This window comes from Platichthys flesus, chromosome 13, assembly GCF_949316205.1.
Source record: "Platichthys flesus chromosome 13, fPlaFle2.1, whole genome shotgun sequence".
Lineage (NCBI taxonomy): Eukaryota > Metazoa > Chordata > Actinopteri > Pleuronectiformes > Pleuronectidae > Platichthys > Platichthys flesus.
Window position 1 is genome coordinate 1,263,522 of NC_084957.1, and position 15,210 is coordinate 1,278,731.

General features: G+C 48.8%; 1 protein-coding gene across 1 annotated transcript; it reads right to left on the bottom strand.

The window, feature by feature from the left end:
* Positions 1-6,168: 6,168 nt before the first annotated feature.
* efhc2 (EF-hand domain (C-terminal) containing 2) lies at positions 6,169-14,865 on the bottom strand. Its single transcript, XM_062402111.1, has 16 exons — positions 14,824-14,865; positions 13,855-14,076; positions 13,620-13,770; positions 13,292-13,515; positions 12,789-13,037; positions 12,074-12,181; positions 11,690-11,828; positions 10,100-10,265; positions 9,870-9,997; positions 9,254-9,450; positions 8,974-9,107; positions 8,677-8,871; positions 7,974-8,066; positions 7,655-7,754; positions 6,964-7,048; positions 6,169-6,273 (listed from the first exon to the last, which is right to left on the bottom strand). The coding sequence occupies exons 1-16, from the start codon at positions 14,863-14,865 to the stop codon at positions 6,269-6,271; spliced, it is 2,238 nt and encodes a 745-aa protein (XP_062258095.1). The 3' UTR covers positions 6,169-6,268.
* Positions 14,866-15,210: the final 345 nt, after the last annotated feature.

The following is a 15,210-nucleotide window of genomic DNA, read 5'->3' on the forward strand; positions in this document are numbered from 1 at the left end:
CCACCAACCGGCTCCTGGAGACACGGGGAGCGAGGGACCATGTCGGTTGTGTTTTGATTTGAGTTCAGATCATAACTCACCTGGAGCCTCTCAGCTCGAGAGCTGGTGACAGGGAGGGAACGCTTCAGATAATGTATCATAATATCACATTAAGAAAATGTTGGGAGAAGCCAAATGTGAATCCCATATGTGTGGAGGGTGGGGTGGGAGGGGAAGCCCAGAAGACAGGAGATATATGGAGCGAGGGGGGGGGGCACCGAGCAGCTCTCTGACAACTTGAACAAACACGTCTCTTCACGTAGCGATGGTAATTGAATCGCAATAAAACACGAATAACATTGTTTCTCTGTGACAGCTGTTGACAAGTAATTTGCTTTTTAAGATTATGACCGATTCTTTCCTCGCTCCACTGCTGAGCGAGCGCTCCTCCAGCCGGGACCCCCCCCCCGTGGCTGCTCACGCCGGTGATGAAGGCCTCAGGTCACAGCTTCTCACATCGACGTGCTAACACGAGGACCGTTGAGACGGGGACGTGTCTCCGTCGAGACGTGTCTCCGTCGGGACGTGTCTCCGTCAGGTCCCACCTTGGCTGCAGGCCGTCCGTCAGGGGGCGGGGCCTGATGTGACAGGAGCTCTCCTCATCAGAGAGGATTAGGAGGGCGGGGTCGCAGCTCGGATCACTCACACCTGAGCGGCCGACGGCAGCCATGTTGGTCTCTGCTCTGGAGGACAGACCTCAGCCACTTCACATGTTCGGTAGTGAGACCTCCCGTTGGACCTGATTCACACAGGACCTCTCTGGTTCCTCCTGTGAAGCAGATTGTCAGGAACATGTGGAGAAGACAAACAAGGTCTCAGTTCTGTCCTCCAGCCTCTTCATGTGAGAGGCTGCTCAGACGTTTCAGGACTCATTTCAAACATCTAGGGACAAATTAAGTGGGGCTATAATTTTGGAGGCCGTACATGAACCGTGAGCGAAAGACAAACCGCCATGTTTGCCTCAGAACAGAGTCTGGGGGGGGGGGGGGGGGGGGGTCTAACAAAAATACTCTGGTAGTTATAATTTACTGCCGGTGTAGAATAACCTTCTCTTTCCTCCACCAGGTAAATTGGTGTCGCTGCTGCTGCCAAAGACAACTGGTGTGTGATGAGAGTAGCAGCTCTGCTTCTGGCTCGGGGGGGGGGGGGGGGGGGGGTGAGCCACAGAATGTGGAGCAGGAATAAACTGCTGGTATCAAAGAGATGCTGAGGACACCACCAGTTCACACCACTTTGCAGTTAATGATCTTCACACCCGTTCACACCGAGTCGGGAGCAGGACCCGGCTTCAGGGGCGAGCGGCGGCTGGATGGGAAGGTTGGTGGAGAGAGGGATGAAAGAGAGAGAGTGAAACTCTGAGACAGAGGTAGAGATGTGGAACAACAAGGGAGCAGCTAAGTGTTTCCCCATGTGCCCCCAGGGCAGTGGGATCTGAGCCCTCCACCCCTCTCTCTCTGTGCCACTGCCCATAGGCACTGAGGAATCACTGGAGTGAGGGAGACGCTCTTCATCGCTGTAGAGGAGGCGGTAGGGGGGGGGGGGGGGGGGGGGGCGCTCCGGTCTGGACCCAGATCCATCTTCAGCCGAGTCTCTGATATGGATTCAGTTACTAATCCAGAATGTGTGTCTGCATCGGTTGGTTTCTCATTTTAATATCAAATTGAAAATATAATACCTGTTAAACACCTCTGCAGACATTTTCATGTAAATCAAAACAAACATTCATGGTTCCCTGAAGATGAATCACACTCCCTTTGGTGAACGTCCACCATGACCAGGACGTTATTATCTTTCATTACTGGGACGACTCCTCCCCAGTTCCTCCCACTGAAGCTGAAGAGACGAGATTCCAGAGTCGAGCGTTAGCGACGTCCTCTGGAGCCAGATCCTGTGAATCCAGTTCCCTCTGATCCTCACACGTCTCAGCTGTCAATCATCAGGTCTCAGCTGTCAATCATCACGTCTCAGCTGTCAATCATCACAACTCAGCTGTCAATCATCTTGTGTCAGTTTGTTCTCACTAAATAACTAATTAAAACCCAACTAATCAGAAATATGGACACGTTAATATCAGTGTGATAAGAACTACCGAACTGTACTTAAGTGGTTCATGTCACGTTTACTTACATGGAGGAGGCGGGGCTTATGACCTGTACTGCAGCCAGCCACCAGGGGGCTAGTGAGGCACTTTGGCTCCACTTTTGGGAGCCGCCATGTTGTCCATGTTTATCTAGTCTCCCAAACACGATGTCCCCTCATGAGTCTAGTGATCCCTCGACTTTTCACCTTGTGCCTCCTCTATGTTAGCAGATGGGACCAAACTTAAACAAATACAGTACAAGTGCATTCTTATTTCTAAGTTTTAGATTTAATTAGTAATTTGATTTCACAAAAAATAGCTGAAAGGCCAGGATTGACAGCTGAGACTGATTTGCGATCAGTCAGGGGCTTTAACGGTGTAACCCTGACACCAGAGCTCCGCGTCCAGCTCTGAATCACGTCACCGGTGAAGATGGCAGCGTTCCTGTCCAGGATCTCCTGGCTTCACGTCGGCACAGGGGGAGGAAGTGGAGACGTGTCTGTACAGTCTATGGTATGGATCATTAACACATCAAATCAAATCCTTCAGCTGTGAATGTGGGAAGACAAAGAACCGGGCTTTTCAGAAACGCTCCCAAATGAGAGGGTTAACAAATCAGATGGAGCAGATGAGTTAAAAGCTGCGACTGGTGCTGTGGTGTCAGTTACCAGCAGCTTGTTCAGAGTGAACTGTGGGGCCAGGACCTGCTGCTCTGGGACCAGTTGTGAGGAAACAACATGAGGACGCAGGTGCTCTGTGATGTGTCTCTTCCAGGTTCAGGATTTGTTGTCCTGAGAAAAGAAAGGAATGCAGCCAGTAAACAGAAACGTTCCCCCTCTCGTTCTCAGATATCTGTTTAGACTTCACAGATTAGCTGTGACTCCATCAGACTTGCATTAGGCACTCGTGCACGCTCGTTCACGCTCGTGCACGCTCCGGGATCCTCTCAACCCCAGAGACGGTTACGACCTTCCTGTATATCGGTTTTCACAGCGGCCCCGAGCAGAACAGCAGTAAAGCGAGGACAAGACAAGAGGCGGATTCTTTACGACGAGCCTCCATGTTCTGCTGCAGAGAGGAAGCAGGCGCTCACATGGTGGCGTGCCGAGAGGAGGCATCACCAGGGACGTGACTCATCCTTTGTTTGGTGCAGGGTTCGCTTCACGTGTTCGTCAACGTGGCGGTTTGGGTTCGACTCAATGAGAAGTTCAGTTTGATGCTGCTCGCCTCTGGACTCTGCTACAGCTTGTAAACTGAAGCTAATGTTCCCCAGTAAACAAATGACATCTATAAACTGTCCAGTAAATAAATAAAACAACATCAGAAGGTTTCACTTTTCACTGGAGCTGAAGCAGAAGAGTCTCAAACACCCGGACGCTGCTGAAATGTTAAGTGAGGACGTTAACTTTGATGGATGAAAACAACAAGTGTCTGATCTCATCCTGAAGCCGGACGTGTTGTCCCTCTGAGCCAAAGACGTCCATCATGGTCCAAACTGGACTGATTAAATATGGGTGAGTCACACACTGGGTTTGGTGCCAGAGGCCACAGACAGAAGATAAAAATGCAGAGAGAGCGTTTTAGTTTTGAGTTGTTGATGGAAAACAGAAGAACATCGGCCTCTTCCTTTAATTAACACGATGAATAAGGATCCGCTTCGTGTCTGAAGCTCTGAGGGACCAGGAGACACGTCTCAGACCTGAGGGAGCAGGAGACACGTCTTAGACCTGAGGGACAAGGAGACACGTCTCAGACCTGAGGGACCAGGAGACACGTCTCAGACCTGAGGGACCAGGAGACACGTCTCAGACCTGAGGGACCAGGAGACACGTCTCAGACCTGAGGGACCAGGAGACACGTCTCAGACCTGAGGGACCAGGAGACACGTCTCAGACCTGAGGGAGCAGGAGACACGTCTCAGACCTGAGGGACCAGGAGACACGTCTCAGACCTGAGGGACCAGGAGACACGTCTCAGCTCTGAGGGACCAGGAGACACGTCTCAGACCTGAGGGACCAGGAGACACGTCTCAGACCTGAGGGACCAGGAGACACGTCTCAGACCTGAGGGACCAGGAGACACGTCTCAGACCTGAGGGACCAGGAGACACGTCTCAGACCTGAGGGAGCAGGAGACACGTCTCAGACCTGAGGGACCAGGAGACACGTCTCAGACCTGAGGGACCAGGAGACACGTCTCAGCTCTGAGGGACCAGGAGACACGTCTCAGACCTGAGGGACCAGGAGACACGTCTCAGACCTGAGGGACCAGGAGACACGTCTCAGACCTGAGGGACCAGGAGACACGTCTCAGCTCTGAGGGACCAGGAGACACGTCTCAGACCTGAGGGACCAGGAGACACGTCTCAGACCTGAGGGACCAGGAGACACGTCTCAGACCTGAGGGACCAGGAGACACGTCTCAGACCTGAGGGACCAGGAGACACGTCTCAGACCTGAGGGACCAGGAGACACGTCTCAGACCTGAGGGACCAGGAGACACGTCTCAGACCTGAGGGACCAGGAGACACGTCTCAGACCTGAGGGACCAGGAGACACGTCTCAGACCTGAGGGACCAGGAGACACGTCTCAGACCTGAGGGACCAGGAGACACGTCTCAGACCTGAGGGACCAGGAGACACGTCTCAGACCTGAGGGACCAGGAGACACGTCTCAGACCTGAGGGACCAGGAGACACGTCTCAGCTCTGAGGGACCAGGAGACACGTCTCAGACCTGAGGGACCAGGAGACACGTCTCAGACCTGAGGGACCAGGAGACACGTCTCAGACCTGAGGGACCAGGAGACACGTCTCAGACCTGAGGGACCAGGAGACACGTCTCAGACCTGAGGGACCAGGAGACACGTCTCAGACCTGAACGATGACTCAGCCTGCCGCTGCTGTGCCACAGAGCATGACCGGGCAGAAACTGGGATGTGTGGGATCGAAGAGAGAGAGAGAGTGACAGCAAGAGACTGGGGGGGGGGGGCAAGGTGGTCGGGGGTGCAAGGGGTTGGGGGTGAGGTCCCTCCCTCCTCTTCTTCACGTGGTGCAGTATGTGCTCAGGAAGGCCCCCCCAGCCCCCCCCCCCCCCGCTGACCACAGCGACGTCACCTTCCTGGTGTTTCTGTCGTCGGTCGCTGGGAAGTGAATATTTTAGTAAGTGTGAAAGTGGACGGACTGGTAATGCCTGAGGTGACGTGTGCTCCTGTTTCTGTGCTCGGTGGGAAGGGGCCGAGGCAGGAGGGCGCTGTATGATCTGTGTGTGTGTGTCTGTGTGTGTCTGTGTGTGTGTTACAGAGGGGGATCTGGTGGTTGATTACCTAATGTTTGACTTATCCCCTTACTAGAATTTGCAACACAGGCTCCGATTTCAGTGGCGCCTCAACCTGAACAACCTGTGCCTTTTTATAGTCTTAACGCTGACCCACACACACACACACACACACACACACACACATATGTATATATAAAGGACGTCGTTCCTGGTAGTTTAAACCTCGGAGGAGTTCACTCCTGATATTCCCGTCTGTATGTTTAATATATAAGAGAATAAATAACTTTCATGAACAATAAGCCGCTGGTGCTGCACTGAGCCTCACAGGATCTCAGACAGGTGCTGACGAGTAATAATAAACCATAAGGACATAAAATAAGTCTATTCAGTGATATGAGGTCTTTGTGGCCTGGACCCGTTTCCCAGCCCATCTATGGTTCTCTCAGCTGTGAGCGACTTGTTGTTGTTGCTCTGTCACCATGAAGCGCACAACGTTCACGACAACACAGCCCCGTCTGGGAGGATGCAGTGTAATGTCCTGTAGCCATGATGTGTGTGAGCTGAAGTATTGTTGTGTTGTGAGGCTGTGAGTGTGTCCTCAGTACGTTTCCCCCTGAACCCTCCATGCTGCTGGATTGTGTTTGTTCACACTTGAAGAATCTATTCACTGCCAAATTCTTCACACACTGGAAAAGAACCTTTCAAATCTTGCATATATCGTCTCCCCCCCCGCCCCCCTGTAGCTCCACACGTAATGAAACACACATGCTGGTTGGTGCAGAGTTCTTTAATTCAGGTAGGAGAGCGTTGAGAGGATCCCACCATGGATCTACGAGGAGCTGACGGCTGCTGGGTCACGATGCTGCAGACGTCAAACTGGAGGAGAGAGAAACAGGTCAGTTTCCTTTTTGATTTAACTTCTAGACTTTAAATAAAGATGGACGACATGACAGTTCCCCAAAGGTGAAGCCAAAACACCTCCATCGCCCCCTGGTGGCTGGCTGCAGTACAGCTGATAAACCCCTGGCCCAAAAGGTTAGTACATGTTTAATCCAAGATGTTTCTGTCACTTCAGCTCGTTCAAGTGTCTCTGATCAGTTTGGTTTGAATCAGTTAACATCTTGATTGACAGCTGACACTGACTCTTGATTGGTCGAGCATGTCACTCGATGGGACTTTGATAACGCAGCTGTCAATCATTCAAATCGGGTCAGAAACATAAGATGTCAGAGTTCACATCTAACAGACGTTTATTTCATTACAGGGAGAGGAAGTGGAGATGTGTCGTCCATTTTCATCTACAGTTTATCGTTTTAGTTTTTCTCATTTTAAACTTGTTGTTCCTCTAAACTGAGAATTGGCCTTACACTGAAAAACAACAACACACACTAACAATATAATTAATATTAATATAATATAATATAGTAATTTAGCTGTTTCTTTCAAGCGGGGAGCAGTTCCAAGAAAGAAAGAGAGAGAAAGAGAGAGAGAGAAAGAGAGAAAGAGAGAAAGAGAGAAAGAGAGAAAGAAAGAAAGAGAGAAAGAGAGAGAGCTGGTGTGTGTTACCTGTGAGATGTTGGAGAAGAGAAGAGAACCTGATCCGAGACTGAGCCTCTAGTTTGGTTCTAGAACCCGACGAGGTGAAGAGCAGCTGGAATCCATGTCCAAGGGAAACAGAATTGAGTAAGAACTGCATTCATTGGCACGCACACACAAACACACACACACAAACACACACACACACAAACACACACAGACACACACACACACAGACTCTGTTTTCTTGCCATGTTGTATATCTCCCCCTCTCACCTGGTTCTGTTTAGATGAGACATGTTAATTCAGCTTCACACAGGAGAGACACAAACACAGAGAGAGAAGATGGAGGCAGCTTCTCTCTCTGTGTTTCTCCTCCTCTGAGACGACTCTGGTTTATCTGCCGGGGCTCTGAGGAGCAGGGATGGAAACTCCTTCAGGGGCTTTACCTGGGTTAGAAAGCCCCGGTACACACACTCACCTCCTCAGAGGGAGAAGAGGCACAAGTGTCCTCTGCAGGGCAAACGTTTGTGAGTCATTTCCCGTCTCGTCGATTAGACTGTTCCTTCCCACTCATTTCAATCTGCTGTTGGCTCAATGATACACACTCGTCACGGGTAGAGGGCGGATTGATTTTCAATTACAACTGTTTAAAAGTCTGGACACACACACACACACACACACACACATACACACACACAGTTGTTGATGGATCTCTTACCTTCAAGGTGTCGTCAGGCATCGCGGGGGGGGCAGGCTGCTCCACCCAGTTGATCCCGGACATCAAGGCCAGGTAGTCGATCTCATCTCCGTCTGCAAACCTGCAGCAAGCGTCCAGATTAGAAACAGGTAAACACGAGTCCGGACAAATGCTTTCACAGAGATTTCTTTTTTCAACCGAGCCAAGAATCATTTCCGGACAAAGAACTGGGCCAATATTTACAATCAAGAGAAAACAAATCATTCAAACCGGTTCTGAAAACGCAGAGGAGCCTTGAACTGCTCCTCCCTGAAGTGCAGGGTGATCAGTGAGCTCTTACCTGCTGAGCAGACCAGCGAGCAGGTTCTCAGGCAGAGGAAGTCTGGATCCCTTACAGACGCTCCTGGTCTCTGTGGTGGAGAGTCGGCCGGTTCTGGAGACACAAAGGAAGCAGAGACACGAGTGTCCAACATGAGATGAAGAGATGAGGGACAGGACGTGGTTTGGATCTGTGTCAGACTGCTGGTCTGTAGTGAGTTATTTCAATAAGGCTCAAATGCTCCCTAGAGGCTGGAATCTACTGTCACCTGAGAATAATCCACACTTCAGGATATTTATATAACTTCACAAACACTGAGCAGGTTCTCGTGAGTCCGAGCTGACAAGTTCAACATGAGATGAAGGAAATGGAATGAGATGAAAAGGCTCTGCTCTAATATCCAGAAGAATCCTCTCAGACCTCGGTGGGTCTTCACAGATCCAGGGTCTGATGACATGGTCCTCACAGGATGTTGATGAGCATCTGACGCTAACTGAGGGTTTCACCCGTCAACACAGAAACATCAGGTCTGAACCCTGAACAGAGACCGAGGTGGACCTGCAGGTCTGAGGTTTCATCTGGTTCTAATGCTTCCCTCTGTGACTGCTGGAACTAATCGCGGCTCCGAGGGGCCACAGGCGGCTCCATTGATGTCATGTTGTGATGCCGTCACTGCCGTGTGTGTTTTTGTGTGTTTAAAAATGACTGTGTGTGTGTTGCTTACTTTTGTCGGTCGCGGTACTCAAGGGAACTGGTCATTTCGGAGAAAGCATCAAAGTTCTTCTTCATGAGGAGGTCCTGGACCACGGCCAGCATCAGACGCCCGTCCTCCTCGGGCTGCTCGTGAACACAGAACCTTCTGCCCAGCACCAGCATCTCATGCTCCGACAGATCACAGCTCAGCTTCATCAGCAGGCCACTGCAGGGGACGGACATGTCACCAATTTAATATATATACTGATATTAAAGTCCTACACTTAAGGCCAGTGTCAGTAGAAACGTCTCTGTGATGTTTGAGTACCTGAGCGACTGGTAGGAGATGAAGCCGGTGTCTCCAGGGTCACTGAGAGTCAGAGACCTCCTCATCTCACTCAGCTTCTCCTCTGGAAGGGATCCTAGTTTACTGAGGACGTTTCCCACGTTGGCTTGAGGGAACTTCAGACATGGCACACAAACACAAACACACACATGCACTTATTTAATCACATGTAGAGGAAACTGCAATCACTGCAATAACAGCCAACATGTGATGGTTAGAACCGGTCAACTGTCCGGTTAGCAAACGTCAGTTAACTACCGACCTCCAGGGGGCGCTGCTCCATGTAACTGAAGGTGTATTCATCAGCATCAAGAAGACGGAAGGTCACGTTGTTGATGCAGACGCTCGCTCCCACGTACAGGTCCTGAGCCTCGAAGAACTGAGGAGGCTCGCTCGTGAACAGCTGCTGGCCGGGCTTCCTCACACGGACCCGCTCCAGGAACCTGCCGCCGGGGATGCCTGGTGCACGGGGGGGGGGGGGTCACAGAGTCAGAGAGTCAGAGCTCGACTCTTTCCTCCCAAAATATTCTCACTGGTCCACATTTAAAATCTTATAAACTGATAATATTCGTTGATAATTTTGATTTGAACTTTTAACCAAACTCCCTTTGACACGTCTTCATTTCAGATTGTCGGACGTCTCATTTTGGTTTCTCCCTGAAAAGTCTCTGAAAGCATGATCTACTATTTATCACACACTATAAAGATATTAAAAACTAGAACGTCATCTGGAGAGCCACGTAACTGCACCAAGGTTCAACAGCCTCCGGATGAAACAATTAAATTCACTTGATCCAGATTTTTACACCAAGTTTCCACTCACTCATAAACATCCTCTGATTATGCCCTGGTTTTCTTTTTTATGGGATGTTTTGTACCTGAGTTCCTCTGGATGGGCTCGTACACATTGATGGTGTCATCGATGAGGAAGTAGGAGACGATGAACAGCCGCTCGCTGACGATGGGATCCGTGGTCACAATCTTGGCGTGGAAGGTCATCACCTTCCTGTTCAGGCCACATTCAGAGGGATGTATGAAAACGAGGTCAAACCCAAACAAGCTAAAATAGTTCACTGGGTAATTTCACTATGAATAAAACTCATCCAACCTGTCCTTCTCCATGAATTTCTGGAAATCTTTCTGCCGTGGCTTGGGCAGCAGGCCCCGGCAGAAGCTGAGCGAGTCCTCCTCTGAGCCGAAGCCGTTGTAGGGGGGCATCAGCCTCGGGGGTTTGATGGCAGGGGGAGTTCTGGGCTGGATCGGGGGGACGTCGTCTGAGAGAAGGAGAGGACAAGAAAAGAAAAAACATTAAAAAGAATAAAGGAACTCAGAGGGAGAGCTGAAACGACCGGGGGGGCGGCAGGTAATCCATCCACGAGGGGCACAGCCGCCCGGCTCGTGACCCTGAGCCGACCTCTGGCTGCTCGGAGTCAGACAGGACCCTCCATCACCAGCGTGACCAAAGACCCTAAAGCTGCCAGGGCCTGCTGAGGAGGGGGGGCACCGTGGACACATTAACAACCAACACTACTGGAGGTCTGATTGGTGCTATATATATAAATAAATAAATATTGTATGTGTATATTTATTCTCTAGGAACAGCACAACAACAGTTTTTTCCAACTTTAAATGACGTCATCTCAACAACCTGGAGATTCAGACTAGATTGTGTTTGATTACACACCATACACAAGGTTTGTCGCATCTGTGTGATGTCACAGTGTGTGTGTGTGTGTGTGTGGGGGGGGGGGGGGGGGTCATAGATTCCTCTGATGTCTGCGATGTTGCAAAGATGATAGATTTATTCGATCTGAAGCAAACTGGAGTTTCTGTGTTTCATCTGAACAGATCACAGATCAGTCTGTGCGCAGTGACACTGACACGCTGCACGGGATGGCTGGACTGTAATGTGTGGTTAGTGGCCGTGCCCCCCCCAGCGGCCTAATCAGGTCCCGAGTTCTGTTCGCAGCCCGAGTTGTGTTTTAGTAACAGTACAACAACAGAACAACACTACCATCTGGTGGACAAATGCAGAAACTGTAGAAATAGTCTGTCTCTAACAATCACTATAATAACAATGATTTATAACAATAACATCTAAATTCTCACAACATTTTTAATTTAGATTGAAATAATATTGGCTCTTATTATTATTATTATTGTAACCCAGATGAATTGGCTTCTTGAGGCCTTCAACGTGCTCAACTTCTTATCAAAGTTTGTAGTAAAATTAGAAAGTGGTGAAAATGTTCGTATTCTGGAGTATTTGGAAATGGGCGTGGCTACATGGCTCAACAGCGCCCTCTGGAACGCAGCCCCTCGGTTTCCCTTTGACCGATCTTCACAAACATCGTGGCCCAGGTGTATCGTGACCAGACAAACAAAAAAGTCTCAAGGGGCATTATGAAAAACATAACAAGAAGCCCGCCCTTTTGCATTTAGTGGCCACTTTGGCCATAATCCACATTTATACTTTGAGGTACTTGTACCAGGGCTTTCATCAGACCAACTTCATATTCAATTTCTCACGCTACATCAGAGCCTCCACTTGAACCGATATATTAGTCTGTGTGAAATGATACTAATGGCGCCACCTACTTGCATTAATCATTTAGTTTACACAACAACATAATGCACCTGGAAAGTGATGTGCTCAGTATACAGTACATATATTTTTAAGTAATACTGTCATAGTTACCGATGCCGTATTTGGAACGGTAGTAGCATTTGGTGAAGTCGTCGCAGTCAATGAGGAGGAACCTCCTACCAAACACATTCACCTCCCCACCTACATTCAGATCAATGTCCTTATAGAACTCCTCACGGTAGGCTCCGGCCTGACGGAGAGAGAGGAAGAGGAGGAGGAAGAGGAGGTGGAGGAGGAAGAGGGGGAGGAAGAGGGGGAGGAAGAGGAGGAGGTTAAGGGGGTTAAGGTCGGGGGCCCCGGGAACCACACACAGAAAACCACTAAAGGTAATTTGTGATGTGTGAATATCGTTATTCAATTTGAGTGATTCATTGATTTAAATATCGCTTCATTGTCCTGTTGTGTGTCCCTGCTGTCTTTCACTTTGAGACGTACTTTGGTGCTGTCCAGCATGAAGCGCTGTCCTCGAACCTTCGAGTCGATGACATTGAGCATCGTGCGGTCGGTGATGTGTCCAGGCAGCTTCATCTGGGCCGGGCCGTGCTGCACAGAGAGAGAACCACACAGGCAGGTGAAGGAAGAGGAAAGATTATATTTCATGTCTGTATGAAAACACAGATGCAGAGAGACAGACGGAAATAAGGATATTTAGAGAGGGGGGGGGAGAAGAAGGGATGTGCCATTAACGCCGCGGGGATTTCTCATTGGATGGTGGATACTGGTTCAACTTGACATTTAATGAAAGGCATCAGAAATAACTACATTACTGGACTGAAAACACACACACACACACACACACACACACACACACACACGGTTGAGGCTGTCTTTCAACATGAATTAGGCTTCAGTCAGTAACTGGAGGAGAAGGCCAAACGGCTGGAGGGAGACTGGAGGCTGTCACAGTGATGAAGGCTCGGTGAGACAGAGATGAAAAGAAACCAGCCAACCAGAAAGAGAGGTGATGCAAGGTTTGGAATAATCATCATCTACACACTCAAATAATGTAAAAACATATTCGTCAAGCTGTGAAGCATATTCTGCTACTTTCCTTAAATGTCCCATCCCCTCTGAGAAGTTACACAATGTTGTGAATCTCTCTGAAGTGTATTTTGATGTGTGTTTGTTATTCCTGCACCAGGTGCTTCACCTTCGGCAGCTTGCAGCGGTGCAGGAACTTGGGCGTGTTGTCTCTGCCGGAGTTGGGGACCGGGACCCCCAGGATCTCGATGGTGTCGTCAGACAGGAAGTAGTGCAGCGTGAAGTCCTGTGCGTCTCCGAACATGCTGTCGCTGTCGTCCCAGAAGCAGCGGAAACGCAGGACCTGACCGTCGTAGTCCAGGAACTGCTTCAGCGTGTCATGCCTCTCTAAAGGCCGGAGAGGATTCATCGTCTCAATCTGCGGAAAGAGAAGAAATCAATATCAATATCAATACTACCACACCTTTGTAGGTTGTATATAAAACATACATGTTATAAATATGAATTATCAATCTTGTATCGACTAAATTATTTAACTCTTACTTTAAAAAGATAATAAAAATCCAGTGAATCTCTGAGTTTTACTTTTCAAAGAAGTGAAACAGCTCATTTCACATATAAAGTGATTATCAGGTATATGGTGTTTGATTGACAGCTTGATTGACAGCGTACCTGCTCCCGCAGCTTGCTGTAGGGGTCGTCGGGCACAGTCGCGGGTTCATTCAGAATCACCCCAAGTTTGGTGAGAAAGTTCCTGGTGAAGAGGTCACAGCTGGTCACGGTGAATGTGCGAGAGAAGAGCACCATCTGCTGGTTGATGTTGAAGTGGAACGCCTTGTAGAACTGGTCGTGGTCCGGGGGGGGCAGCGGCACACGTTGACGATGAATAAAAGTTCCTGTCACAAAGAACATCAGCGCAGAGATAAAGAACGTGGAGAGCTCATCGTTGGGTGATGGACCTTCAGCCAGTGGACCTCACAGACAGAGGAGCATGTCTCACCTTGAGGGAAGGCGGTGTACTTCAGGTTGGACTCCACCACCTGCATGGTGTCGTCCTCCAGGTAGAAGAAGATCTTACACTCCCTGACTTTGTTCATCACCCCCTCGTCCCCCTGCACAGCCTCCTCAAAGTACGCTGCAAAGGACAGGACCTGGGGACACAGAGCAGCACAATGCAAAGGACAGGACCTGGGGACACGCGTCTGTGAAGTGCTAACCCTAACCCTAACCCTCACCTGTTTGTCGTAGGCCACCCATGATGCCAGACCAGTGCCCTTTCTGCTGGGGAGCGCCGACCAGTTGGGTTTAACCTTCTGTCCCATCAGCAGCTCTCCTCCGATGCCTGGCTTCTCGCAGCCCACCATCATCGGGAGTCCATTGGAATAGTCAAAGTGCTGGGACTTGTGGAATCGCTCCTTCCCCAGCTGAAGAACAGGAGGAAGAACCCATCTCAACCACTAGAGGCTAACGTGTACAATCATAGTATTTAAAATAAGGCGTCAAAGCCAGAAGTAGTGAGGTCAAACTCTTAATCATTCATCATCTCTCTCTACTGCTAATAAACATCTTGACAGCTTCCAAAGCAGAATTTAGGAGAAATAATAAAAACTATTAATATTGCATTGTAGTCGTTTGTCTGTTCCTCTGGTTTTTAATGTTGCGTTTTCCTCAATGTTGATATCTGGCCTTTCTGTCCCTTTGCTTCCTGCTGATTGTTACTTCTCTTGTATTTGTCTTTTGTTTTGCTGTCAACGCACTTTGTACACTCTTAAGTTATTATAAATAAAGTGTAGTCTTTTACATCTGGTGTAATTTCTTATCCTGAGTCTTTAGGAGGGATGTGTGTTTGGTTTCTTAACACGCGGTAATTACAAAGGACAAATAGAGAACAAAGTATTTCATCTTCTGGCTAAACTCTGGGTTAAAGTTCATTAGAGAACAATTTGATGTGGAAATATGTCAAATCTGCTGCCACCTGTCAAAACAAACAACATGGAAACTTTATCTCATCTACAAAGAACAAGTGATTTAAGAGAAGAATGTTTCTGTCACTTCTGTTTTCAGCCCGTTTAAACCGAGAGAGCTAAGCTAACTACAGCCGCTGGAATCTGGGATGCTAGCTTAGCTGACGTTAGCTTAGCTTCCTCTGAACCGAGGCTCAAAGTGAAGCTACAGAGGAATGAAGGAAACACTAGATAAGTCACCTGTTTATTGTTGGAGGTTCCAGGTAGAAACGGTAAAGACATGTTGGTAAGTGGAAACCAGTCGGTTGTTTTCTGTATTAAACTTTCTTCCTTCTTGTTTAGTGGCTTTAACTTTATTAAAGCTGCTGCTCTAAGGGTTCAAAGGCTCTACAGGTTTAAAAGTTCAAAGGTTTTATTGTCAGGCAGAAATAAGCTATCAAAGAAAACCAGAAAAAGTCTCTCTCTCTCTCTATATATATATACATATACATACACACACTGGAAGAAACCTCTAGAACCAGACTGTGAGGGCAACTGCCTAGACAGGTTGGGTGAGCAGAGATAACAGGAGAGGTGGGGGGGCTAAATTACGACTAAAGCAACATGTTTTAACAAATTTGATTCAAG

Coding starts and splice junctions, on each gene's coding strand:
- efhc2 (XM_062402111.1), bottom strand. CDS start 14,865: ATGTCTTTACCGTTTCTACCTGGAACCTCCAACAATAAACAG. Junction 13,516..13,619: donor GTACACCGCCTTCCCTCAAG/GTGAGACATGCT, acceptor TCTTTGTGACAG/GAACTTTTATTCATCGTCAA. Junction 9,998..10,099: donor AAATTCATGGAGAAGGACAG/GTTGGATGAGTT, acceptor TGGCCTGAACAG/GAAGGTGATGACCTTCCACG.